The sequence below is a fragment of the Fundulus heteroclitus genome, chromosome 5 (genome assembly GCF_011125445.2).
Source record: "Fundulus heteroclitus isolate FHET01 chromosome 5, MU-UCD_Fhet_4.1, whole genome shotgun sequence".
Taxonomy (NCBI): domain Eukaryota; kingdom Metazoa; phylum Chordata; class Actinopteri; order Cyprinodontiformes; family Fundulidae; genus Fundulus; species Fundulus heteroclitus.
The window spans coordinates 9,680,239-9,707,886 of NC_046365.1; the positions used below are offsets into that span (position 1 = coordinate 9,680,239).

A 27,648-nucleotide genomic window follows, 5' to 3' on the forward strand; every position below is an offset into this window, starting at 1 on the left:
AACATAATGTAAAATGAATACTTAAATATTGATGTTACCAATATTTGTATACCTGTAAGTGTATTGTACTATAAAGGGACTGACAGGATTTTGCCGAGGTGCTCTGTATTTCTGGCTGACTGCTGTCTGTGTGGGTTATATCAAGAAGGGGGGGTATAACTTAAGGGGTCACTCAAACTTCAAGATCCGCAATTTTAGAACAACAAGGAAAAGCTTCTGTATTTCAATTAAAGGTGTAAAGTTATGGAATAAGTTACATGAAGATTTAAAACAAAGCAATAGTTTAACACAATTCAAAAGAAAGTACAAAGAGGTAATTTTCAATAGATACACACATGGGGACAGAAAGCAATAAGGTGTGTATTGAAGATAATAACTTGGTGTAAGGGTTTAGAAAGATAAACCAGCATAAAATGGGAAAATGTATAGGTAAATATTAGTAACTGTTACTTCTAACTGCCACTTTGATTTTGATTTTTTTTTAATGACAGTAGGACTCTAAAGTCTCAAGTGTTTAGGGGTAGGAGTTTATAAGTTCTCACTTCTTCCTACCCCATTTTGAGCATGATATGTTAACTGAAACAAAATCTGTATTTTCTCTTCTTTCTTATGCACTTCTTGTTACTGTGCACTATTTTATTTTTATATTTGTATCATGTTCATGTTCGAATAAAGCCGTTAAATACACACTCCAGTTCAATACAATGGCTTACTATATGTACAAGCCATTGCATCGCTAATAATAATAGAGTTATAAAAATAATAATACACAATCATTCTGAAAAACAGCTTCTGAGCAGCTGCCCACAGTGGAAACTACAGTGCATTAAAGGGTTAAGCAGAGAAAAAAACATTATATATATATATATATATATATATATATATATATATATATATATATATATATATATATATATATATGAAATGTTATTTTTCTCTGCTTTCGGCCATGATATATATATAAAATCAATAAATGAAACTTCTGTTGTTGATTCAGCGACATTTATTGCATTCAGCTGATGTGTAACAACAATAGGACACAGACTCTGGTCATTTTAATGCTTTGATGTAGTTATTTACACTGTTTTATTGTACAACCTCTGAAAGAGTCTCTTTTGTTTTGCTTTTACTTCTCTTTTGCCTGGTGATGTAAAGGTGTCGTTGGAAAAGCCCTGATGTTCATCCGACCCCGTGAAGCAAGATCAGTGAAGAGCAGTTTATGCAACTCAAAAGTTCTCATAAACAGACTCAAAGATGCCTTCATCCTGGTGTTCAGGGGTTTGCTTCACCTGTGGGAGCAGAGCACAACACAGAGTTGTGTGTTTTATTTTGACATAAAATCTTTTATTACCAGGCATGTACGGTTCACTAACCTCTTTCGAGAGTTCTGTTTCTGGGGATTTAGTTTTCGTTTGCTGCTCATCACTTTTGGCAGCTGAGTGGTCCAGCACGTCATAAATGGACCTGGTCCGAGGCTCTAGACTCTGTCATGTCAGGATTCGAGAAATATTAACCAAAGAAGACTCATAAAAATCATGGCAGAAGGCGGAAAAGAAAAAGGCGAGTGAAAAACGATGCTTACAGCATAGAAAGAAGACGACTGAGCTGTTGTCATGTCCATGTTGTCTTCCTCATTTTCCGTCTCCTTCTCTTCTCTCCTCTCCTTCTGTTTTCTGCTCCTGACCAGAGAGTTAGAGCTGGTCTCTATCTAAGAAAGTGCAGACATATTTGGAAAGAAGCTTAATGGAGACAGGTTAACAGCAAACTGATGTTAAAATGATTGTTCAGCTGCATCGTCTGAAGTTTAGGGAGCATATTAAATAAAATTTCAAAAATTTGATACAGCAGGAACATCAATTAGAGAAAGATCCGCCATCCAGGGTCCTGCTTTTCTGACCTAGTATGCAAATAACTATGTTTTAGTGTTTTTGTAATTATTTGCCGATGTGGGTTTATTTTTAGGGGGTGGTAGGCGTGGGGTGTTTGACCGTCGTGGGTTGATGATGTCAGTGGCGCTGGCACCAGGTGCAGCAGATCACTGATTCGCCAAGAACACCCCCTCACTTTCCAATTACCTATTAGTAGCAAAGGCAGAAGAAGCCTTTTTGGAGCTTGAAGAAATACTGATTAAGATTTTGTGGGAGTAACGGATGTACCACCATAGCAGTACAAACCTGAACCGAAAAGTGGATTTCCAGAATCAATAGAGAACTCAGATTTGGAGTCTGATTATGAGACTCCAAGACTATGGGTTGGGTCCATTGAATGGCGAGAACCGACTGTCACATGATCTGCTAGCATGGCGCAGTTAAAAAGGTGTGTTTATATTTTACCGTGGATGTTCTATTTGTGTTGGGATTTTGAAGATTTATTTCAACTGTTGTCTTTCAGGGTGATATAATTATACAGCACAGTAAATGACAACAGATTTATTCAACACAGATTCAATAAGTTTTAAAGTCTGATTCTGTAAATTAGAATATTGAAAATTGAATTCATTTCAGTAAGTAAATAAAAAAGTCACTATGTGTCTATAATACAGAAATGTTTGCTTAGTGAGAATTATGTTTAAAACTTGCTTAAAGGAGCATTACAGAAGTGGAAAGGATAAATATAATTTATTTTCTTTCCCATACGTTATAATTGCCCGACGTGTAAAATGAGTTATCCTTTGTTTACCGCAGTTGCCTCTACAGGATGGATTAGTCGATTTTTGAGAGAATGCAAGATGCGCTGCATGGTCTTGTTTACCTGGCTACTTTGTTGAGTCTCCGCCATCATTGGCGCGTTTGTGAGAGAACAGGGGCTAACTTCAATATTTATAACTTTCTTACCCCAGCAGACATTACACCTCTAAACAAAAGACCTGTGCAATCAAAGCGGCAGATGCTTTTCTGCAAACTTCAGAGGAGGCAAAATTCTGTGAAAACTCTGGAACGTTCACTATGCTCCTTTAAAAGTTGTTATTTTCAAAAAGTATGTTTATTCAGACCAACAATCGTCAATAGAACACATATTCTTTGTTACTGAATATGATTGCACACTTATGTTTGGAGAAATTGTCATTGGTAAGTTGCAGAGAAACCACATTTTCTTTTTCGCCACCACCAACCTTCAGACACCTTTTTGGACATATAACTGATGTTTTGGCAGAATTGGTGCAGAGTTTATTCATAATAAATTTTTTAAAAGGACATATCATGCAAAATCCACTATTTTAGCCTTTGAATACAATTAGATTTTTTTTGTACTTGCAGAACATTTGAATGTAGTCTCTTCAGGCGCTGGGAAGATATCTTTATGTTCTTTTTTGGTCATATTTCTCAAGCCGTTCAGTTTTCTCTATTACGTTTTTGAACAATTACATCACAGTATTTGCTGCAGAACTGCTAAACGAGGTCATGGACCTTTGGTTTACCAATTTTGAAAATCTACCATTTTTATTCCTCTGAGCAGTTTACCCGAGACAATCCCACCGTCTTTTTTTTCTACTGAGGTCTTCCTGTTCTTCTTATAAACTTTCAGCGACTCTCAGCCATTTTCAAAGTATACATGAGAACAGCGAAGCTACAACGAACGGCTGAAACCGGAGCTCACTGGATACATAAACACCAGAACAGCCCATGCGCTGGAAGAGGACACTAGCGAGGAACTTGCACGCACATTGGCATTACGTGAGCCACCAGAATGATTAGCATGTGGGACAACCAGTAGATAAGATTATCCCATTGAACTTGAAGCTGAAAAAGATTATCTACTATATCTTTAAAGAGGAAATCAAACCAAAGCTTTGCAGGTCCACTTTATATAGATCAAAACTGAATGATTTCGACATGAAAAGGAAGAATTGAAAAACGTGATATGTCATTTAAGCAAAGTCCACCTGTTTTTCAATAGCCTCTCTTTTTTCTGAGCTAGGGGTTAGTTTTAGGAGTAAGGTGTCAGTTAGGTTCAGGTTAGGGCTAGGTTTAGATTTATAAAGGTTAGGGTTAGGGTTAAGGTCAAGGTAGGGCTATAGAAAGAGTTGAAAATGAGTAGAAGTAAATGGAAGTCAAGGCACTGTCCTCAGTAAATATTTAAAACAAGGACATGAATGTATGCACATGTTTTTTTTGACTGGCGCTGTACTTTTCCAAATTCGTGAAAATCTGCACAGGTTTTGTAACATCCCAGCATGAGATACAAAACCACTCCTATGTCTTACAACATGCCCTTTCTTAACTTCAGCACAGCGCAAATCTTACCCAATGTCCTCTGAAGACACAAACCGAACCAAGCACGCTGAAGACCAGCAGCACGCCAGTGAAGAGACCCACTATGATGATCTCTCTGTAGTCCAACATCGGAGACTTCACGTGGAACTTATCTAGAAAACACACAAGGTTAGATTTTGCTGGAATGTAGCACAGCTGGATGGCAAAGCTTGACCCATAGAGTCCCCATGTGGTGGGGAAATATTTATGATCAAAGCACTTTTTGCTCCTTGTGTCAACTGTTATGGTGTATTTTAATCCAAGGTACAAGGGCCCCTCATCAGCAAACATTGATTTTTGAGTTCTTGCAATGAAATCAGTTAGTTGTGTGAAAGTGACTAAAAAGAAACATCTGTTCAAACTGGTTGTTTTCGATGCCCTGTGCTGGGCATAACGTCTGGTTACCATAGTGATTAAACCCAAACCAGTGGAGCGACATCACTGCTGACTAAAGAGCTAAACTGATTACTCAGACCTCTCCTTCTGCTCCTTTGCTGTCAAGAGTTGAGGCAGCTGCTCTGATGCAAAATGCTGTTTGACCTCCTACTTTCCATCAATGATATATATCTAAAAAAAATTACAGTGAACTACTTGTTCCTGTTTCTCTTCCTTCAAACACAGATAGAAACGTGACCTGTCTGCTGCAATCGCTACAGCACCGGCTGCTACTGATGATAGCAACTCCGAAAAACACTAGTTCAAGGAAATATATACCATCCCGTCAATGTCATCAACACATAACCACAACAAACGTTGTTTATGCATCAAATAAAATCGTTTAGCTATTCAATTTTACTGGCAGCAGTGAGACATGATGCACCTACTGAACTAAAGGTTTTAACTCTCTTTTCAGTTCAACACGTGTTTATTTGTCACAAATCAAGAAAATAAAGCCTTCATAAGGTCAACACTAAATTGGGGGTTGGAGATCAAAAGTTCAATGATCCAGAGGTGGTGTCATCTGCAAGACCCAAGAATAACAGTGAGAATGTATATGTGCTCTGCACGGTGGTGGAGTTGGTAGCTCTGTCGCCTTGCAGGAAATGAAGTTCTGTGTTTGACTCCCAGCCTAGGATTCTGCTGGGAGGGAACGTGTTCTCCCTGTGGATGTCTTGGTTCTCTCTGGGTACTCAGGCTTACTTCCCACAGTCCAAAAACTTGACTGTTGGGTCAATCGGTTACGCTAAATTGTCCTTAGATAAGAGTGTATGCTCGCCTGCTTGTCTGTCCAGTGTGGCTGTCTGGCACTGGACAGATCACTGGTTCTGTAACCCGCCTCTCACTCGTTGATCACTGGACACCAGCCCCCTTCTGATCCATAGAGGATAAGCTCGTATAGACGATGCAAAGACGCTTATGTATTTGCATAAAAGGTAGACAACCGAGGCTACGTTAACTCTTAAACCCTTCTGTGCTTCTTTCACACCAGAAACAATGTTAAACCAAGTTTTACTCAGAGAGTTTGCAACAGACTCTCATTCAGAAGAAATGTGCTGGTCCTGGTTTTACAAAATTAAACTTCTTCATGTGGACGTGTGGATGAAATCCTCGGGAAACCAATGTCTTGTTGATGCTTTAGAATAAGACATAATAACCACCAAGAAGTTACATTTGTTCTCACCTGTCACTCGTAGAAACCACTTCACCTCAGCCTCAAGATATTTGCACGTGTACATTCCTGATTGGCTCATGTTCTTCAGCTGTCGTCGTACGGGTTTCTCTCTTTGTGTAGGACTGATATGGAATATGCCTATCTGACTATTAAAAGGGTCGTAGCAACGTAGCTCATCTTCAGTTTGGTTGGTTGGAGTGTGGACAGTAACTTCAAGAGTCAACTCTCCACCCGAGAAGGCCACAAACACCGTGCTGTTCAGCTTTATCTCTGCAAGTGGGACACAAAGGAGTAACAATGTCTTTTAATTTAATCGGTCCATTCAATATTTAGAAAAAAGCTTTAGAGTCTTACCTTGTGCAGTTACTCCTGTATATGCAGACAGAAAGGAAAATATAAATATCCAAGACCAGGTAAGGGAATGACGACAAAAGTGTTGAGCTTCCATCTCAAGGATATTTAAAGCCTTTCTGACAAGTTTTCTGAGAATGTCTTTGTCTCGGTGAACAAACAGCCACAGGTTTCCGGACAATAGCAAAACAGTTACTTCCTCAAAAGCGTGTTTCAGCTTTTTTGAGGAAGCTGCCTCTACTGAACATTAAAAGGGCCAGAGACTCTTTCCATGCCTGATAGATTACAGGGCCTGGCAAAAGTATTCAAGTCTGTGACAACGGTGTTGAGAGGTCCAAGTCAGGAGAACATGCAGGTGAACAGTTTGCCACGGTGAAGTTTTCTCTTATTTTGTCCAGTTTGTTGTTTGCTTCGCAACAGAAAAATAATCCCTCTTCAGAGTTGTAGGCATGTTCTGTAAATGAAACGGTGCAAACTCTCAAACAATCAATTTCAATCCCAAGGTTGTGAGGCAACGGAGCATAACAAATGCCAAGGGGTTTGAATGCTTTTGCAAGGTACTTCACATTAAACCCAAAGGCCTGATTCCTAACAGGACCCGCTCTGCTCTGGTGTAGAGAAAGATGAGTTTCTGGCTGCAACGTTTCATCGGCGTCTGGAGGTGAAGTGCAGTGTTTCCACCACAGAGAGACACTGTTGGAGGAATGAGAGAGAGAGAATCCTCGTGATCCGAGGGTTCAGCATGTGTCGTGGTCGCAATTCAGTGCCTGTTAATATGAACCAGCTGACTTCCTTGGTGTTACTCTCTGATAAGGTTTGGGAGGCTGGAAAATAAAGAGCAGCGGTTATTTTTCCTGTCCAAGCTCATTTGTCACCGTAGCTTTCCCTCCTCCCTTTCCTCCCCTCTGCTTGACTTTTGCACCTCGTTTCCCTCTGGCGGCACTAACGGGCCAACTCTGACCTCACCTCCACTGCCGCACGAAAACAGACGCATGAGCTGGAAAAACATCTGGATGCCAGGAAAACATTTTTTGGGATTACACATTTAATGTAATCTACTCTCTCCTCTCTCTCTTATCGCTGCTCCTTTTTGGGGAGAAAATGATTCAGATCTCTTTCTAAACATTGATAGATTAGCACCTTTCTTGAGAGATGCAGTTAAGTGAAGACATGCTGGAATAAAAAAATAATAATTTAAAAGTTTGACAACCTATCTATGCGTCTATCTACACACACACACACACACACACACACACACACACACACACACACACACACACACACACACACACACACACACACACACACACACACACATACATTTCATTGTGTATCTAAAGTCTCTAGAAGTGCAGATAATTTTAATGTAATCCATCCAGGTGCTGTGTAGATATCTTTATCTGTTTGGGTCGTATTTTTCAAGCTGTTCATTTTTCTCCATTCTCTGTTTTTTGAACAATTACATTACAGTATTTGCTCCTAAGAAGCTAAACAAGGTCATGGACTTCAGGCTAACAATTTTTGTGAATCCGCCATTTTATTTGTCGAGGCAATTTTGTAGTTCAAGCTGAAGGATGCTGAATCTACGAGAGGACAAGGCGTGGACCCATTTGGATCAAGCTTCTACTGTCGAACATGTGGTCTCACACCAAACTGTGTGCTTTGTCCGCTGAGGAGGGGTTGGTCGGCACAGTGATTATAGGCTGAGCAGGTCTTGTGGTAGAAAAACAAGCCCAAGCCATGGATATCTCCACCAACAATGCTTGACAGATGAAGTGAGGCGTTTTTGTCAAAATGTTGTGTTTGAATTTCTCCCAGACGTCCCCAGTTTCTCCTCCAATGGACACTCTTCCAGAGGTCTTGTGGTTCACTCGTGAAACTCTCCAAAGTCGTGCTCTGATGTTCTTGTTTGGAGAGAAGAGGCTCCTCCTTCAACCCGTCCACCAAACAATGCTTCTTCACCTAATTCTAATTGCTGCCTTGCCGTGAGATGAATTTCCAATTCATTAGAAATAACCATAAGCTCATTTGCTGTAGATTTCTTCAAATATGTTATTACACATTTAAACCTGCTGTATGTTTTTCTATACTTACGTGTAGAAAATTTTAGATTTTTCTGACGTTAGATTTAAGTTATTTTATTAACTAGTTAGAACTGCAAAGTGAAAATGTATGCCTTAACAATAATAATTAAGCTTGCATTGTTTAAAATGTTGCATTGAATTTAGCTCACACACACACACACACACACACACACACACACACACACACACACACACACACACACACACACACACACACACACACACACACACATAAAGAAATACGTGTGTGTATATATATATATATATATATATATATATATATATATATATATATATATATATATATATATATATATATATATATATATATATGGTTTAAATGCTACTATTTTCGCTTTGTGTAATAAAACAAGGCAAGGCAAATTTATTTATATAGCACAATTCAGTACAGAGACAATGCAAAGTGCTTTACATGATTAAAATATAGAAAAATAAAACAGAATAAAAGCAAGTAGGGATAGAATGTAGAAACTAAAAAGAACATTAAAAACATTAAAACAGTTTAACTAGAACAGTCAAAGGCAATTTTAAACAAATGTGTTTTTAATCTTGATTTAAAAGAACTCAGGCTTTCCGCGCTTTTACAGCAACAGCAACTACAAATTCATAAAATCTCCAAAAACTGGATAAATTATATTAAATTGTTGCCAGCAAAGCAGAGAAAAATAAAGATCTGATCTTTGACCTATTATCTTTTTTATAGCTACATTACTACGGGAACCTCAACCAGTAAAATTACAGCAAAATTAAAGCCTTATTCTGCACGTAAGTAAGGGGACAAATACGAGGAGAAAAGAATGTGAGGCAAATCGGGAGACCTGTTAGAGTAATGGGAGCATGCAACACATCTGGCAGCAGCTGCAAAGCAGAGAGTGTGTGTGTGTGTGTGAGAGTCAGAGGTGGGCGTGTGCTGGGGTCTGAAGATACCACAACCCTCAAAGCCACTGCAGATATAGACTTACTCCAAGGCGTGCTCAGACAGCAGCGTCGTCTCCGTTGCGCCTCTGTGAGCCGAGGGACAGCAGAGCATCAGAGGTTGATAACAGGCTCCTCACTGACACAGAAAGTCTCATCGTCATCGACTGCAGCCGTGAGTATTTCATCAGTTTTCCAACACGGCTTCCAGATTCTGCTATTTCCTAGGCTGTTGTGCAAGTTTTTAAAAAGCTTCAAATTTCAACCTTTAACCAGTGCAGTGGAAGATAACTTGCTTTGCCGCTGTTTTAAATGTGAGTGCTGCTGTCGTTTCAGCAGATTTCAAAGGCTCCAGGTCTGATGGAAACCTGTGTAGTAGCAAAAATAATGAGTCACAGGTTGATTGTTGTCTCTGGCGGCGTATAGATAAAAGCTTCTGTTTATTTTATTTTTTTTTGCTTTTCCTTGTCCTCCTGCTGGGTTACTGCCTGTAACTTGCTCTTGTCTTGTTTTTCACTGTCAGACTTGGATTAGAGAAAGGTTTCCCTGCCAGATTAGAGCAGAACAGATAAACAGACTAATTATTTATACAATACAAGCCTAATTGTGAACTTCAATTCCCACTGATTGAAGACATAGATAAATGTGTTGATTTAACTTGATAAAAGCCAAGTCTCACAAGTACTGTTTGGGTTTTATTCTTTGTCTTTCATCAGGCTTTTCTTCCTCTCTCATGTGCAGCAGATTTAAAAGATTATAAAAGTTGAGACACGCAGGGTCTCACAAAAGGCTGAACTTCAACTTTTTTTCATTTTGTCCATTTTAAACCATAAACTTCAGTGTATTTAATCAGGATTTTATGCAACCAACAGGAATAAGTGTTGTCCCATGGAGGGGAAAGGATGCACATCATCCATAGTTTTTACAAACAAGAACCTCAAAAATGTGGATTTGTATACAGCCACAAGATTCAAAGTTAAGTAAGAACCACCTTTTGCTGCTCTTACATTTGCAAGTCTTTTGGGTTATGTCTGTAGCAGCCAGGCACATGTAGGGGCTCAAGTCTTTGCCCATTTCTACTGTGCAAAATGGCTCAAACTCAGCCAGATTAGACGGATGGTGTCTGCTAAAAATGTTTTGCCTGAGACTTTGAATCGGATCTATGTCTGGACTTTGACCGGGTCACACATGGACATGCTTTGATCAACCCTTTCTTTGTAGTTCTGGCTGAAAGTCATGCAGTCTGCAACAGGTTTTCTTCAAGTCTGATCCTCTTTTTATCCGTCTCTCCATTTGCTGGGCATGATGTATCCACCACAATGTTTCCCCATGGGGAAGACGTGTTCAGGAGGAAATATGCAGTGTTTGTTTTCATCAACAGAAATGTTCCTTTTGGTCTTTATCTGTGCCAGATTTCTGAAGTGCATAAATGATTTTTTCCCCCTGGCAACAGATTATTCCCCCTGAGCGACAGGTTTCTCCAGCTCCTCCACAGCTACAATGGCCAGAACAGCTGAATTAATACTGGGATTAAATTCCATAAAAGGTGGACTACATTTACTATTCAAGTAATTTCTAAAGGCAACTGGTTGCACTAGGTATCAATAAAGGGGCCTGAATGCAATCATAATCAATACATTAGAATATTGTTGAAACGTTCATTTATTTCAGTAACAGGTGAGCAGAGTTGACTAATTAGTTACAGCAGGTGGAGCTGATCAGGTGCAGAGCGGTGGCTGGAAGATGAATGAGCTGATTGGACAGTGGCTGAGGAGTGGACTGAGCTGATTGGATGGTGGCTGAGGAGTGGACTGAGCTGATTGGACGGTGGCTGAGGAGTGGACTGAGCTGATTGGACGGTGGCTGAGGAGTGGACTGAGCTGATTGGACGGTGGCTGAGGAGTGGACTGAGCTGATTGGACGGTGGCTGAGGAGTGGACTGAGCTGATTGGACGGTGGCTGAGTAGTGGACTGAGCTGATTGGATGGTGGCTGAGTAGTGGACTGAGCTGATTGGACGGTGGCTGAGGAGTGGACTGAGCTGATTGGACGGTGGCTGAGGAGTGGACTGAGCTGAGTGGACGGTGGCTGAGGAGTGGACTGAGCTGATTGGACGGTGGCTGAGGAGTGGACTGAGCTGATTGGACGGTGGCTGAGGAGTGGACTGAGCTGATTGGAGGTGACAGAGCTTGATCCAGAAAAGTCCAAACAAAACAAACAAAAAACCTAAATCATGATAATTATATAGATTAGCACAGACTGATAATAGTTTATTGCCTTTATTTCTATTAATTGTGATTTTTTTCCCCACCTCCAGCTAATAAAAACTCAGCATCTAAAGGAGCAATAAGTATGAACTTTACTGCAAAATGAACCTAAATCATTCTCATTTGTCACCTGGGACGGAAGTAACATTCCCTATAAACAATGGGTCCTCTCCATCAACAATGTCTCCCCTGTCTTCAAAGGACAGCATCTGTCCACCGGTCATGGCCCCTCTCTGTGTGTTGATGGTGTTGACGGTGGTTGCCACAGCAACGGGGGCCCGCGCACGCAGCGAGGAGAACGAGCTGGACCACGGCTACTGGAACTACAGAGAAGGAGGTAATAAATTTATGACTTTGAGAGTCTGTAAATCACAGAGCAGCTGAATGAAATGCAGCAAACTGTCCAGATGAGCTCTTAGATCCACTTAGACGGCTCGTTTGAATGGAGGCCTGACGGCGTCACGCTCTGGTTTACAGCGGACAGTGTCAACGTGGCCTCGGTGCGCAGCGTGACCAGGGTTTTGGACGCCTGGGGAAAACACATCTTCAGGGAGATAAAGACGTTGCTGCACTCTCAGCCCAGCACTCTGCTGCCTGACTACTCCAGGTAATTTTAAACAGGGGCCGCCTCCAGAAGGTTTTTCAAAGGGGTGGCCAGACGGGGGCCGCTGGAGCACCAAAAGCCAGAATTTCAGGAGGTTTAGCTTGCTGTGTTCACATCTAGGATGTATGAACACTTCTGCAGTGCAGGGCCTTTCATACCTCCTAAACATGTTTATATTTTGACACTTTAAATCCACAATCTGGATGCAATTTACTATGATTGTATGTGATAAACAAAAATAAAATAAATAGCACATAATAAATAGCACATAATTTATAGTAAAGTGTGCGCTTCTATTCGTCCACATGAGTCAATACTTTGTAGAAGCAGTTTCTGCTGCAAGCCTCTACCAGCTTTATATATTCACACATTTTTTACCACTTTTCCTTTAGAAAATAGTTCAAACTCAGTTAGAGGACTGATGACAATAAAGTTAGAAGTCACAGATTCTGGACTTTGACTGAACACTCATATTTCATTCGTGTGCAGTTTTCCACCGAACATAACGTTTTGCACGTTCAGTTTTGCCTTTTGATCAGACTGCCTTCCTCTCTCTGGTCAGTCTTCCACCTGAGCTGCGGACCTCTGCAGCTCCTCAGGAGTCCCCCTGGGTTTCTTGCTGCTTCTCTGAGTAATGTTCTCAATGCCTTCCCTGCCAGTTTGTAGACAACCATATCGTGGCAGGTTCGCAGTTATCACCTTGGATGATGAATCGAAAAGTGAAATACTCAAAGCTTGGTGAAATATAATCTTTGTAATATTTTGGACTGCAGCTCCTGGAGATAATGTTGTCCCACTGGTCCAAAACTTTCTGAATTTGGTTGGCGCATTTAGCCTTATTCAGTCTGTTATCGGTCCTACACATGGTAAAGGTCACTCACTGGATCCAGTACTGTCTATGCGTAGCTCTTAATAACAGTGAGACTGGTATATCTGACCATTTTCTAGTTCTGGTCACCTTATCGGTCCCTGCTCTGGATGTGAAGCGGTGCGCTCCACCACATCACGTCACCACTACATGTGTCCTTAGGAGTCTTCAAAGACTGTTTACACAATTATAAAATTGCTTTAAGGGGTGCTAAATCCAGCTTTCTCTCAAATCTTGTCCATCCCAACAGTCATAGGCCTCAGGTGATGTTTAATGGATTAAATTCTGTTTTAAATCTTTCACACATTTGCCTCTAGAGCCTCTATTGAACGTCATGAAATTTCTTTTACATTTTTTCATGGCAACAATCTCAGATTTGAGGTCTTGTGTCAATAGATCCATTTGTGGTACTGATCCTTTCATTTGGGCTGCAGAGTGTCTTTCTTATTCGTAGCGCCCTGCAGCCTTTTAACCACTTTGAGCCTGTCTTCTTTAATAGTTTTAACTTGTGAAACATCTGCGGCCCACAAACTCTTCAGTGTTCCCGCTTTTTCTTTTTAAGGAAGTTTCTCAATCTGTTGGGTTATTTCTGTGGTTTTTGATAAACACTTCCTCAAATTCAGGCTGTTTTCGGGCTGCATTCCAACACTGGGTGGTGCGGCCACTTACCAACGACAGATCTTCAAACGCTTCTGTCCTCTCACACTTTGGATCTATTTTCAAGCTGCCTTGTCTTTCGTTTAAAAGAAAAACGGTTTCTATCCAGCTGTAAACATTTTTTTGAAGACAACTGTATTTATGAAAAGTTTCGGTCTGGGTGTAAAATCCATCGCAGCATTGACACTGCTCTTTTAGTAAGCTCTTTAATGACCTTCTTATAACTGTTGATTATACAATCCCCTGCTTTCCAGATGCTTTAAGGTCCAAGTGCTGCGTGCCACGCTAGATCATAGTATGCTTTTCTTGAGCCTTGTGTGGGCATTAAATGAACTGCTCTACAGAGGTTTAAGTCTTACCTAACAAAAAGGAGCTTCTCAGTCCAGACAGATACTTACTCCTCAGCCACAGCACCTCTTACTTGTGGAGTTCCCAAAGGTTCCATCTTAGGCCCAGTCTTATTTTCCTTATATATATGTTGCCCTGGGGTCTATTTTCAGGAAATATAATACCGCTTCCCTATTTTCCCAATCTATCTATCTGAAATATATCGTCCTAATCATAAAAAAACCCTCTGAAGCTGTTAATTGGACTGTCTTGCTGATGTGAAGGACTGGATGAACTCAAACTTCCTCCACCTCAACATTAGTAAAACAAGAGTCATGGTGTTTAGGATAACAGATCTTTCCAATACCATTCTTGTGCCATTTCTGTCACATAAGCGCTCTTCTGTCAATAATCTTGGCTTATTCTTTGACAGCTCCTTTAAACCCACAAAGCAATTTAGTTCAGTTGTTAAGACAAGCTTCTTTTCAGCTACAACCTCTTATAATAATCATCTGTCCTAGCATTTTGGCTTGCAGCTTGTACAGATTGCTGCTGATTATCTGTTAACAGGAACAGGGCTCCTGTTATGGCCTCCATTTTGTCACAGGATTGCTTTTTAAATTTCCGCTACTGGTTTTCAAGGGTTAGACTGGCGACCTGTCCAGGGTGTACCCTGCCTCTCACCCACTGACAGCTGGAGATAGGCACCAGCACCCCTAGTGACCCCATGAGGGATAGAGGTGTTAGAAAATGGATGGATGGATGGATTTCAAGGGTCTTAATGGTGTTGCCCCATCATGTTTAAAGATTCAGACCATCCTCAGATTTCCAATTTAGAATCAACATGACTGATTGAGAATGTGCTCAGCTGAATACCAGCCAACAGATTCAGCTCCAGAGGAATCAGAAGGAACATAACGGTGGCCTTTGGTCTCTGGTCATAGAGCTAAGCTTATGTAACAATTTGCCATCGATTTTAGCTTCCTGCATTATACGTAGGCAAAATATCGAACAAGGGCCCAAAGACAAATCTGTAAAGTAAACAAAAACAAAAGATTTTGTCACTATATGTTGATGTGACTCAAAGCAGAGCCTAAGTCAAACATATATGGGTATATAAGTCTAATTTTCACTTCCTAGTTTAGTCATCATAACTCCACAGTGTCTTTAAAGACATTTGCTAGAATAACCTGGACAAGGGTTCTAAAGATATATAGGCTGTAAAATAATAACGTTTTACATTGGATTCCAATGATCCAAGTGTAAAGAAATAAGCAGAGAAGTAACAGTAAGCAGACAGCAACTACAATCTATCATGAAAAAAAAACCTTTTCAGGGGACAAAGGTAAAAATAGGAGCATTATGTACAGGAGATTTTATTTAATCTTCCCTCAGTAGTATAGCTGGCTACCCTGACTGTAAAATGTTCATCAGAGACACCGCCTGGGAATAGAAACTGGCCCTGTTGGCTGGTTTTAGCCATGAGCTGTCAGGATCCCCAGGCGTTAGATTACATCTTGTTGCTCTCTGGGGATCCTGTAGTATTATTGTGTTTGCACCTTTTAGTATTATTACCTTTAAGTCTTGTTTCTGTCATTAGCTTACTTTTCTGTTCAGTATTTGTGTTAGTAGCTTATTCTTAAATCTGATAGATTTGGTTCCTGTGTTAGTCAGCTTCTATTCTTTATGCCTTAGTAGTTCTGTTAGATCTTTTTTTTCTGCATCTCCATCCTTAGTTTAGTTAGGTTATTCCTTCATATCTGATCATTCATGTACTCCTGTTAGATCACATTTAACCTCCTGTCAGATCATTGGCCTCCTTCTCCCTCAGCCTAATTGTCTTCACTACTTCCACCTGTGCCGCCATTATGATCTGATTAGTTCCATCATGTCCCTCGTGCCCTCATTGTCCCTCTCCTCCCAGTATTTAAGCAGTTGTTATTTCATGCTCTGGCCACTTGTCTGTTCATGTGTCTCAGCCCTCTGTATGTCCTTTGTTCATGGACCTGTTGTAAGTTTAACTAGTGCCAGTGTTGATTCTTATTGGGCAGAAGAAGATGCTTCCCAGCCCCACCCGCTGCTGTTGGTCGGTCTGGAAGCTGGTTATCGACTGACAGATGGAGGGTGGCATTGTGAGGTTGTGGTGGAGGATGTCTGGGTTGATTGTGTTAAAGGCCGCGCTGAAGTCTACAACCAGGATCCCTGCTTATGTCCCTGCATGGTTGAGATGGTGCAGGATGAAGAGCAGGTCCAGGTTGACTGTATCTTCTGCTAATACGTATGCCCAGTAGGCAAACTGCAGGGGGTCTGTGATGTATTGTGGGTGTTTCAGCACCAGTCGCTCAAAGATTTCATGACTCCAGAGATCAGGGCTTATAGGTCAATAGTCATTAAATCCTGTGAGGGTGGTTCTTGGGAACAGGGATGATGGTAGAGTTTCTGAGGCAGGTGGGGACTTCACAGTTCTAGTTTCTGTGTATATTAGTGAAGATGGGGGTGGGTGGCTGATCAGTACAAGTTTTTAAGTAGAATGGCGAGACACTGTCTGGGCCCAGAGCTTACATCACACAAAGATGCAGGAATGCCCTTCTTACATCTTCCTCTTTGACCTCAGGTGACGGTGGAGTTGGAGTGGAGGGGGTTGAGGAGATGTTGGAGGAGGGTCTGAGGGTCTGAGTGTGCCTTTTGCGAGAGTGAGGCGTAAAAGTCTGAGGAACGTATCTGCAAAGGCAGTGATTTGATCCCCTGCTAGGGAGGGGGGTTGATACGTAGTGTAGGATAGGTCCTGTAGTTTGTTATGGAATGCAGACTTCTCCCTGTTGAGGAATCATAATTTTTGTAGAAACTACTTTTTATTTTCTCACTGAAGTGTCTGTTTGCTGACTTCATCTCCTTTGTCAGCTTGTTTCTGGTCTGCTTGTAGAGCGCCAGCTCTCCACTCTGGATAACTTCTTCTCTGATGCCTCAAATGTGAGGAGAACCATGGTTTGTTATTGTTGAATCTGCAGATGGTCTCAAGGTGCGCTCACATTGAACATGAATGTGGCAGGCTGAGCATCAGAGTTACATGATATCCCTATGCACAGGTGCAGCACAGGAGCGATGCGATAAGTGATGCAACAGAGGCGAATAAAGCGAAGCGAGAGCGACACAACACCAGTGATGGATGCGGCGGTTGTGGAAGTAGAAAAAGCTGAACTTTTGTGTCTTGTCGCGCCACGACAACCAATCAAGAATCGGACGTGGCTGTGACTTGGGGTGAAGGACTGCGGTGGAGACGAAGCTGTTTTCATTTAAGACAAGCTAATATTGGTGGTCTGTGGTCGGCCTGATTTGTATGACTCAACCAATTATTACTACCCAGAGAAGTCCAGAAAGCCTGGAGAACAGTGAGGAAACTGGAGTGGCAGTTAAGTGAAAGCATCACTAGATGGCGCCATTGTGTCACTGTATTTCTCTGGCTTGTCGCCTGCTGTGCGAAGGGCAGGCGATAATGTCCGGTGAGCAAAAGTGGCGCCATTGATGTTCAATGTGAACGCACCTTTAGTCTGCACACACGTCTTCACAGACGCTGATGTATGATGTCACTACATCAGTTAGTTGTAGAGATGTCCTTAAATGTCACTTAAGTAAAAATATGGAATTAGATCTGATTTAAAAAGCATTGGAAATATACTTCTGTTTATGTACATTTATTCTCTGACTTTTCTTTTTTTTTTTTTTTTTACAAGACAGGACCAAACTGTATTACACATTGAGGTGTCAGCCTGCCGTCTAGATCTGTCGCCCACTATTGTCATTTAGGGCACTCTGACCTGAATACACAACACCCAAGCCCCCAACAGCTGAAACAAGCAAAAAATAGAGAAATAAAAAAAAATCTTACAGTAACTGCAGTTTCCAAACGTTTACAGTCTTGTTAAAAGAAGGTGATGTAATGCAGCAGTAAAGCTTCCTCAAGCTCAGGATTTTTATTTGTTTCAAATGAGGCTTGCAGCAAATTTTAAATGAGCAGTTCTTTTTCCCCACAAAATAAACAAAAACAAATATATGCTATGCTGAGCTTTCTGCTATTCGATACCTTAAGCCAAATTTAGGACTTTTTTAAATGATGTTCCTCAAGATAATCCCAGAGTCTGTGGCAACGTTACAAACGGAAGATGCAGCAAGTTTCTTGCCAAGCTGCTAATTCTGATATCAACTTTTCCAAATTGGTTTGCAAACTTATACGGAAGCAATATGTTTCCGTAAACATGACTTCAAGATCTATTTTTTGTTTTTTGCAATGGACCAACCTAAATCAGCTGAGCATTTTGGAGCATTTTGGAGCGGAGCATTTTGAATCATGTTAAAAGTATACATGATTTTAAATGTTTGTTGCTGACACAAATATCTTGCAGCGTAAAAATCTTGATTCCAAACTAAACTCTTTGGATTTTGCTGCCATGGACCCACTTTTTTTGCTCTACCCTGGTTATTCTGATTCAGTCTCTTTTTGAACTTTAGGTATTCTTAACCCACGTTCAGCCCAATACCTGGCCATCGTCGGCACAGTGTTTTATTGTTATGTTTTTATCCCAGACTTCTGAATCATATGAATCTATTCTATACCTAGAAGGAAAAAATAAAACAGTTAAACACACATGGTAGTAGCAGGTAACATTTGTGTGCCATGAAGACGCTTGTCTGTGTGACACTGCACCTCCTCTGCTTCTCCTGCAGGGTGCGCCCTCTGTCCGAGTCTCTCAACGACCTCTTTAAGGAAGTGTCCATGCTGCGCCACCGTATCACAGAGCTCTCTCATCGCCTAGCAACACTAGAGCCCTTCCTCCGTCGCCACGGTTACCGAGGGGATGAAACGAAAGGGGCAGGAGGTGACAGCAGGCCACAGAGTCTTCACGGGGAGGCCGCCAGCCTCGCCCGGTACGCCCCTGAGAGCACAGTGAGGGGGAGCCGGGTGGTGAGGAGGAGACGGGTGAGGGTCCTCAAGAACAGGGGTGCTGGTTCAGGCTGAGGGACAGAGGACTGGACCGAGGGAGGAAGGGAAGAACACAGAAAGCTATGCATAATGATGACTGAGGGAGCTGTGGACAGAGACTCATGTGCAACCCAGAAATCATGAGATGTGACTGTGTGACTTGACAAAGTCAGTAATACTCTCTATATAAGTATTTAGGGCATGGCACTTTACTTTTATCGCCCACATCAGTCTGCTTTACCCCAATCGGTTCCAGCAAGAGCCTGCAGCAACTTCTCTAAGGTTGAGTTGTTTTAAAGTGTTCAGATGTAACAGGTTCTTCATTCACTAACATGATCAAACAAACTAACTACTAAAGTACAGAGAGAACAAGTGACAGCTAAAAGTGTGACAAGATCAACATTTAAGGCTGATCTGGAAGGAAATTTGTACCTTTCCTGTCCCCTGGTTACTACAAACATTTCTTTTGTTTTAATTTTTTTTAAAGAGTTTTACCTTTCAATATGTAATGTATGTTGTAATGTTTTACATTTTTGCATAATAAAAAATGTAATTATGGACGTGATAATAGGTGGCTACCATCAAATAGCCTCTGTTCTGTTTGTTTTAGCGATTCAACAAAGACATCAAGGAAAGTGAAATTATGTTATAGATTATTCTCTGAAGTCATGTCGCCAACAAACTGAGTGCATTCATTTCATTTTGACTAGTTGCTTTTCATTCAATCAAAATGTTACCACGGTTAGTGTTAGGGTCTTCCGATGATTACCTTTTAAAAGTCAGCAGGTTTACATAGCTCTAGTTTTTTTAACAACAACATAACAGAAGAAAACTCTGAAACAAAAACAAATAGAAATAAAAAAAAAATCCACAAAGTACACACAATGTTCCTCCAGCACACACTATATTCCAACATTAGCACACACATATTTCAGTATCAATATTAACAGTAAAAACTGTCAAGTTTGTCACATGTTGGGTGGTGATGATTTATCTAGAAAATAAAAATACATTTACGAGATGGCAGGGATACAGGAACCAGGAAGGCGGCAAAGATGAGACCAGAACAGAGTAGATTGATGGAGGACCTGACGACTGGTAATGGGTGAGCTGACTGAATATATGGGAGGGGAGATGGGAGGAGCAGCAGGCGGGGCAAATTAACACAGGAGAGAGGAGTAAAAGGCCATAAGCAGAGGGAAAGGAGGGCAGTGAACTGGCAGGGGCAGAGGGAGAACTGAATGTAAACGAAACATGAAGAATGGCCAGAGATTAGGGAATACCCTAACTAAACTAAAACTGGGTGGGCAGAAAGAGATCGACCGATAAAAGGTTTTTAAGGCCAATACTGATACCGATTATTTTCACATCAGGCAAACCGATACTCGATACGTAGGGCTGTTTTTTTTTTTTTTTTTTTTTTTTTTTGGGCTGATTCTTGAAGCAGATATTGCTTTTTTTTTTTTCTTCCATTTATATGAGAAAAATGACACAATGACAACGAATGTTACACAACTATCAATTTAAACCACATTTTTTGCAAAAGTCTCCCGCCTCTGGCCAGATGTTGAAATCACACCAGTGTTGTGTTGTGCATGGGAGAAGAGGAAAAGCATCTGCTGCTGCTCAATCTGATCGTGACAGACCAAGCGTTTTGGATATGGTGGGACAGTTTCTGTAGCAGAGGATATTTCTCGTTTCCTGTACAATTTGCTGCGACATGACATCTGATGTTGGACGTGAAGCAGTTATCGTGTTTATCTGTGCTTCAGCATCTTCAGTGGTAGCGCACACCAACCTATCAGCTCGGTGCTGGTGATGAGGCATCTGCCAGCACAATGTACTTTCCTGCCGTATAAATCGGCTCAAAATGATTGTGTTGCAACGGCAACATCACGCTGGATTCTGGGCGACATGTCATTATGGTTCTTTTTTTTCTGATCGATATGAGGGTTTTTTTGATCCGTCTCAGCAGTAAAGGTTGGTAGTCCGTATGCATAGCTGGGAAACTTTCCACAACCAAACGCTTGGCCCAAAGTCTCTTTTTCAATTGGAGCATAGCGTTGCTCAGTCTCCGTCATTGATGTGGATGCAAATGCGACAGGTTGCCATTTATCTCCGTTCATTCGAAGCACCACAGCTCCTAAGTCATCTTTTGAGGCATCTGTGGAAATTTTTTTGTTGGCTTTGATGGATCAGAGAATGTGAGAACTGGCTCTGTAGTCACAGTTTCCTTTAGTTTTTTCCACTCTCTTTCATGTCGGGCTGTCCACTCAGACTCTAGACTCTGTGCTGTAGCAGCCCTCGGAGGCATGCTGTCTTAGAGGTAAGATTAGGAATGAACTTACCCAGAAAGTTGATCAATCCCAGGCGCGCAAGACGTCTTTTTGTCAGTGGGTGGAGGCATATCCAATATGGCCTGCACTTTTGACTGATCTCACTGATTCAACCCCTTCACTTGAGACCTTGACTCCTAAGAAGGTCATCTCAATTTTGCCAAAGACGCCAAAGACGCCAAAGACTTGTCTCTCTTCAGCTTTAGTCCATTCTTTTTGACTCTCCGTAAAAGTTTCTCCAGCCTGTCATTATGTAGTTGTCTTGTTTTTCCCCAGACTACCAGGTCATCTATGTAGACTTTAGTGCCTTCCAGTCCCTCTATTAGGGACTCCATTGTGCTGTGGAAGATCTCTGGAGCTGATTTCATGCCAAATGGGAGCCTTGTGAAACAGAAACGCCCAAAAGGTGTGTTGAAGGTAGTATACCTGCTGCTTTCTGGATCCAGTCTCAGTTGCCACAATCCATGTGAAGCATCCAGTTTGCTAAAAAAAAAAAACATAGCACCTGCCATTTCGCGCATTATTTCTTCTCTCTTTGAGGTCTTGTAATGTTCTCTTTTAATATTTTCAAGATCCTTTGGATCAAGGCAGACTCTCAGCCTCTCACCGGTATTCTTCTTCTTGACACATCTGATGGAGTTCACCCAGTCTGTGGGCCCTTCTACACGTTCATTTGAGTCATTCTTTCAACCTCTTTGTTCAAACCAGCCCTGAGAGGAGCAGGCACTGTTCTCGGTGCATGCTCTACAGGCACAGCATCATCCTCGAGCTTGATTTTGTAAGTGTACGGTAATGTTCCATGTCGTTTGAGGACGGAGGGAAGTTTACTGACAATGCCTAAACTTCCTTCGTGTTCCAGTCTAATTCCTTGTTTCACTACTTTCATGCTGTCTGTATTAATCTGATAGATCCTCTTTACCAGTCCTCAGATGTTTTGTCTCTAAGAGCGACTCATGTCCATTAGGTACAATGGTGAGCGAAATGTTATGCTGTCTCCCTTTTGCAGAAAAGAATGTTTAATTCCTCGCTGTCATCTGACTCTTCCTGTACTGGATGTCCTTTTTTCTTGGAGAGGCACATTTTTGTGTAATTGTTTTGTCCTTTTTTACATTTTTTACGCTTAGGCAGAACATTGTCTTAGTCGGTGTTTTTCACCACATCAAGTGCAAGTGAGCGTCTCATTATCACTAGTTTTGTTTTTGCTGTCATATTTTTTTCATTTGCTCCATGGCTTTCTTTTCGTTGTCACAGCATTTACTGCCTCATTCTCTTGTGCCAGTCCTTGAGCTGGCTCTCTAAAGAAGGGCATAAACTGTATGATTTTTTCCCCCCCCCCCCCGCCCTCTTTTTGGGCTGATTCTTCAGTTGTGAGAGAACTTTTTGGATCGGGCCGAGTTCCAGCTGCATCATGCAACCTGCTTGTGTAGAATACAGGGGGTAACGAGGAGCGATTAGCCTCTCATGCCCACCTCCCGATCAGGAATTGTACGGTTGGGTGAAAATCAAACACGTTTAAAATTCAGTCAGCCCTCATGAGACGTACAGTGTGAGCAGTCAGTTCAATTTGTTTCAATTCAATTTTATTTATATAGCGCCAATTCATGAAACATGTCATCTCAAGGCACTTTCCAAAGTCAAATTCAATCAGATTATACAGATTGGTCAAAAAAAAATTCCTATCTAAGGGAACCCAGCAGATTGCATCAAGTCTTGACAAGCAGCATTCACTCCTCCTGGAGAAGCGTAGAGCCACGGTGAGAGTTGTCTGCATCGTCCATGGCTTTGCAGCAATCCCTCATACTGAGCAAGCATGAAGCGACAGTGGAAAGAAAAACTCCCCACTAACGGGAAAGAACAAACCTCCAGCAGAACCAGGCTCATGGACCAAAACTGGGAGTTGGTTCCACAGGAGAGGAGCCTGATAGCTAAAGGATCTGCCTCCCATTCTACTTTTAGAGACTCTAGGAACCACCAGCAGACCTGCAGTCTGAGAGCGAAGTGCTCTGTTAGGAACATACGGGGAAATCAGAGCTCTGATATATGATGGAGCTTGATTATTAAGGGCTTTATACGTTAGAAGGAGAATTTAAAATTCTATTCTTGATTTAACAGGAAGCCAATGAAGGGAAGCTAAAAAAGGAGAAATATGATCCCTGTTGCTGATTTTCATCAGAAATCTTGCTGCAGCATTTTGGATCAGCTAAAGACTTTGAACTGCATTTTGTGGACTTCCTGATAGTAAAGAATTACAATAGTCCAGCCTTGAAGTAACAAATGCATGGACTAGTTTTTCAGAGTCACCCCTGGACTGAATCACATCAGAGCATCGGGCCAACAGATGTCGATCGTGAGTGGTGAACTTTTGAACCCTGCGTTTTCGCCGTACACTTTGCGCTGTATCTGAGTACAACTATTGAAAATATCGCACAGTGTATGCCCGGCTTAAATCTCGGCACATGCTGACATATTTTATAGCACTGTCTGTTTCCCTCAACAGGTTCTCCCTGAGCTTCTTCTCCTTAGTTCCAAACACAATTTGATCTCTTTTCACGGAGTTTCTGAGATCACCAAAATTACAGGACTGAGCTTTAATCTTGAGGTCTGTGAGAAAAGCATCAAACGACTCGCCCTGTTGCTGCAAGCGTGACCGAAAGATGTTGGGTTGAGCAAACACAAAAGTTGTCGAAGACCTCTGTTGCTTCTGTGCCAGCGATGGTGAGTAGCATGACTATTTTTCTCTCATCAGCCCGCCGATCCACTCCGACAGCCGCAGTGTACAGCAAGGATTGCTCTTTAAAAGCCCTCCAACGTCCATCTACGTCGGTTTCAACGGACTTGGTGGTTTTATAGAATCTATCTTGCTGTGTTGCTTCTTATTCTTTACCCATCTCCAGGTAACATGCAACGTTCTTATTTATCTGTGAACACAACATTCATCCGTCCTCTTTATGCTAGCTTCAGCTAGCTGTTTATTTATGAATCCCCCCTCTACCCCCACCTCATGATAACATTACTCAGGTGAAAGTAAAAAATACAGTGCAGTAAAGCTACTCCTAAAACACAAGTAAATATAACTAGTTACTGCCCACCCCAGCGTCTTAATTGTGTTATTACTGTATTAAAATAAAATAAAATACAATTAACCTCAAAATCATTCTTAACTTTGACTGATTTAAAAAGTAGTTTCGTCTAACACAGTTGGTTGAATGATAGGGAAGTTGGTTTCGGATAGAGAATGAGAAGGGCATTTCTGAAAATATAATAAAAAGGATTTTCAACATGACAAGAAATTATATGCTTTAATTTACATGTAAATTATGTATACCTCTCCCAGTAATCAGTGGAAAAATCTTTTGGCCTCCAGCCTAACCTTCCTCCTCACGTTCTCACCTCAGGACTTGGGCTGGATAATTTAAATATGTCAATATTACTTCCAGTCAAATATGATATATGATATAATCATATTAAAAGATTTCTTAAATCTGTCAGCGGTATGAATTATTTAGGCTGTACTGTGGCTATTTATCACCTCCTATTAATATGCCAATAATACAAAATATGGAAGTGATAAAAGTGTCTAAAGTTACTTCTTTGATTATTTAATGGCCCTGTGTTGCCACACGTCATGAAATAACTTCATCAGCCAGATCAAACAATTAATGATCGGGCCATCACTGCCCCGGTCATCACTTCAGCCGCACGTTAACCAATCACATGTCACAATATGTTTAATATTGTGACGTGTGATTATCATTTTTTTGGATTATCATGGTGGCAGTTATCATTTCTTTCTTTGTGCACCGCTGCTCAGCAGCAACGTAATAATAAACAGAAAAAAATCATATATAGGCAACAGTAAATGTAATGAATTCCTCCTTTAAATATTGAATCATATATACAATCAAAAACTGACAAATATTTTTATATAAAATATTTTGATCATGACTTGTATACGGTAACTATGTAAACATTCAGTTAATTCAGGTGTGGCCCTTATGGCCCTTTGTTTATGATTTTCAAAAACAAAACAGTTCTCCCCTGCCCACACATGCATACATAATCCCACTAGCTCCAACTAGTGTGATCCCATCCAGGATCCCATCCTCTGATCTCTCATTCTTAACCGCCCGGCACCAAACTGCCTGGGATCGTAGCTTCACGCAGGGAGGAAGTCCGGTTTGAATCCCAGCTCGGCTCTAGCGTCCCATGATGCCGTGTTTCTGCCACAGGGTGTCAGCACTCGCCTGCTGCTGTGCTCAGATGTGACACTAACTCCTGATCTTCCTGGTTCCTCTCAGCTAAAGTCAGGAGTGGCCCTTTCACACCCAGCAGGGTGTGGGCGTGCTTGTTTTCTGATAACATAACTGTAGCCCACGGTTTCTGTTTTTTTTTTTTTTTTTTTTTTTTTTTTTTTATCAAGATGCCGTGTGCATGTTTGTGGGCACAGATGTTAAAGTTTACGCCTTCATTAAAACTTCGCCAAGTGTTTCTACAGCAACCAGCTCCTCTCTCCTCCTCTCCTGCAGGTTGTCACCCTCTCCGCTACGTGGCGCACTCCTCAACCCGCAGCTTCTCTTCTTCCTTCACACTGTAGTCTGTGCATCTTGCCCTCCCACTCCTCCACTCTCTCCCTCCTTCCTCCACGCTGCTCGGTGTGGGCGTTAAGCTCAGGCTGTTCTTTCCATTTCGGTACCGTATTGTCAATGCATTGTTGCATCCGATCCAGCGAGGATGCTGTGGGAATACTGGATAACTCTGTCTCTCTTTCTTCATCCCTCCTCCCTCCCATCCCTGGGAAAAAGAGCCAGTTGCTAGGTAACAGTTAATTGTCAAGAAGCAGCTACATGTGTTTCGCCGCATCCTGAGCTTGTTGGGTGTGTGTAGGAGAGAGCAAAATGAAGAGTTTTCCTTCTATCCTTTGAGAAGATGATGAAAGTTTGGAAACAGATCAAAACACCTCACCTTGTTCTCTGTCAGCACCCCGGACTGCAGATGTTGAGAAGTCCCCCACCCAATCTGTGCGCAAGGCACTGGTACTTTTTTCCCAACCTTCTGGTTTCTTTAAATAACTCCTGTTGCTGGACAAGGCTTTCACAGTGAAGGGTGAGTCTGAGGAGTGAGCGAGGTTCAGGAGCTTTGATCTGTGCTTCTCGGCTCAGTTTGCATCACTTTCCCTCTCCCTCAACAGATCCACTATCTCTCCCTCTCTGTCTGTTTTACTCAAACACTCCTGTTTGCTGCTGGAGAGTCTTCCTTAAAGAGAGCCCAGCTTATTGTAAAAGACAGAGAGGAGCGAATGAAACACGAAGGAGCAAAAGATGACAGCTATTATCCCCTGGAACTTTTACCACAACCCTTTAGTCCCACGCCTCTCAGAAAGGCTAAAACGTGAATTAAAACATAGAATGTAATCATTTAAAAAATAATGAGAGACATTTATCCTATTCATGTTTATATAAATTATCTATTAGGCCTGTTATTTATTTATAAAAATTAAACATTTGGTAAAAACAAATTTTAGTGAAAATCTCTGATAAATGTGTATTAAATATTTAATAAACCAGTTTTTGATAAAACTGCAAAAACTCAAAGTGACCAATGCCAGCAACAATGAATCACAGTGTGTGTGTATATATATATATATATATAGATAGATAGATAGATAGATAGATAGAGAGAGAGAGAGAGAGAGAGAGAGAGAGAGTGAGAGAGAGAGAGAGAGAGAGAGAGAGAGAGAGAGAGCTCTCACTTGCTAATATTGTTTTGGATTTAAAATTATGTCTAATTTATAATTCATACAGCAACAGCAGATTATATGAAACACATTTCCGTTGTATTAATTTATTACTGTTTAAACTTGATGGCAGCTGCATGTGGTAAATGTTCCACAGGTCTTACTGAGGGTACAGACAGGCTGCTGTTCAGGTTAAGATGAGAAAAGACTAATCGCTTCTTAAAGGTCCCGCTCTCTGGAAACGAAGAACAGACTGAATGATGTTGAGGCAACCGTCAGATGGACCCTGTAGTGGGTCTGGAAAAGCTCATTAATGAAGCCCAGACCGCCGTGGTCCCGCAGACACAATGGCAACTCAATCAGGCAAAGAAAAAAAAAGAGTTTTTTCTCATTTTTTTAAGACAAGGTTCTAATTAAGAAGTGAAACGGGTTGAGTATACAGTCAGAGCAAATTAATTACAGCAATATTTCCTGCATTATGAAATAAAAGAACAAAGATGGTGCCACGCTGCTCAGCAGATTTCTATCAAAATGGAATAAAAACACTACAAGCTTCCTAAAAGTATCCAGAATTTTGTTAGAGAAAAGTGTACAGCTCCAGTCATTATTTATACACATATATGCATAAAACCCACTTCTATT

The 27,648-nt window shown here is 41.3% G+C and overlaps 2 protein-coding genes across 4 annotated transcripts; one reads left to right on the forward strand and one right to left on the reverse strand.

Annotated features, from left to right (window-relative positions):
- Positions 1 to 985: 985 nt before the first annotated feature.
- Positions 986 to 6,957, reverse strand: si:ch211-243a20.4. 2 transcript variants are annotated; one of them, XM_021324093.2, is made up of 6 exons: positions 6,220 to 6,957; positions 5,875 to 6,135; positions 4,245 to 4,366; positions 1,583 to 1,708; positions 1,374 to 1,484; positions 986 to 1,289 (listed from the first exon to the last, which is right to left on the reverse strand). In XM_021324093.2, the coding sequence occupies exons 1-6, from the start codon at positions 6,311 to 6,313 to the stop codon at positions 1,227 to 1,229; spliced, it is 777 nt and encodes a 258-aa protein (XP_021179768.2). In that variant the 5' UTR covers positions 6,314 to 6,957; the 3' UTR covers positions 986 to 1,226. The 2 variants fall into 2 exon arrangements, with proteins under 2 accessions (XP_021179768.2, XP_035992734.1); XM_036136841.1 differs by having other exon boundaries at positions 5,875 to 6,141; positions 6,220 to 6,788.
- A 2,311-nt stretch (positions 6,958 to 9,268) lies between these two features.
- Positions 9,269 to 19,524, forward strand: si:ch211-243a20.3 (uncharacterized protein LOC100151507 homolog). 2 transcript variants are annotated; one of them, XM_036136842.1, is made up of 4 exons: positions 9,269 to 9,411; positions 11,704 to 11,839; positions 11,980 to 12,109; positions 18,681 to 19,524. In XM_036136842.1, exons 2-4 carry the CDS (start codon positions 11,725 to 11,727, stop codon positions 18,970 to 18,972), a joined length of 537 nt encoding a protein of 178 aa, XP_035992735.1. In that variant the 5' UTR covers positions 9,269 to 9,411; positions 11,704 to 11,724; the 3' UTR covers positions 18,973 to 19,524. The 2 variants fall into 2 exon arrangements, with proteins under 2 accessions (XP_035992735.1, XP_035992736.1); XM_036136843.1 differs by having other exon boundaries at positions 11,709 to 11,839.
- Positions 19,525 to 27,648: the final 8,124 nt, after the last annotated feature.

What these genes read in the sequence shown, in the direction of transcription:
- si:ch211-243a20.4 (XM_036136841.1), bottom strand. Translation starts at nt 6,313, where the DNA reads ATGGAAGCTCAACACTTTTGTCGTCATTCCCTTACCTGGTCTTGGATA. An exon ending in TACAGGAGTAACTGCACAAG is followed by an intron (nt 6,142 to 6,219) that starts GTAAGACTCTAA and finishes TTTGTGTCCCAC; the next exon opens with TTGCAGAGATAAAGCTGAAC. An exon ending in GTGTCTTCAGAGGACATTGG is followed by an intron (nt 1,709 to 4,244) that starts GTAAGATTTGCG and finishes GCACTTTCTTAG; the next exon opens with ATAGAGACCAGCTCTAACTC.
- si:ch211-243a20.3 (XM_036136842.1), top strand. Translation starts at nt 11,725, where the DNA reads ATGGCCCCTCTCTGTGTGTTGATGGTGTTGACGGTGGTTGCCACAGCA. An exon ending in CTGGAACTACAGAGAAGGAG is followed by an intron (nt 11,840 to 11,979) that starts GTAATAAATTTA and finishes TCTGGTTTACAG; the next exon opens with CGGACAGTGTCAACGTGGCC. An exon ending in CTGCTGCCTGACTACTCCAG is followed by an intron (nt 12,110 to 18,680) that starts GTAATTTTAAAC and finishes CTTCTCCTGCAG; the next exon opens with GGTGCGCCCTCTGTCCGAGT.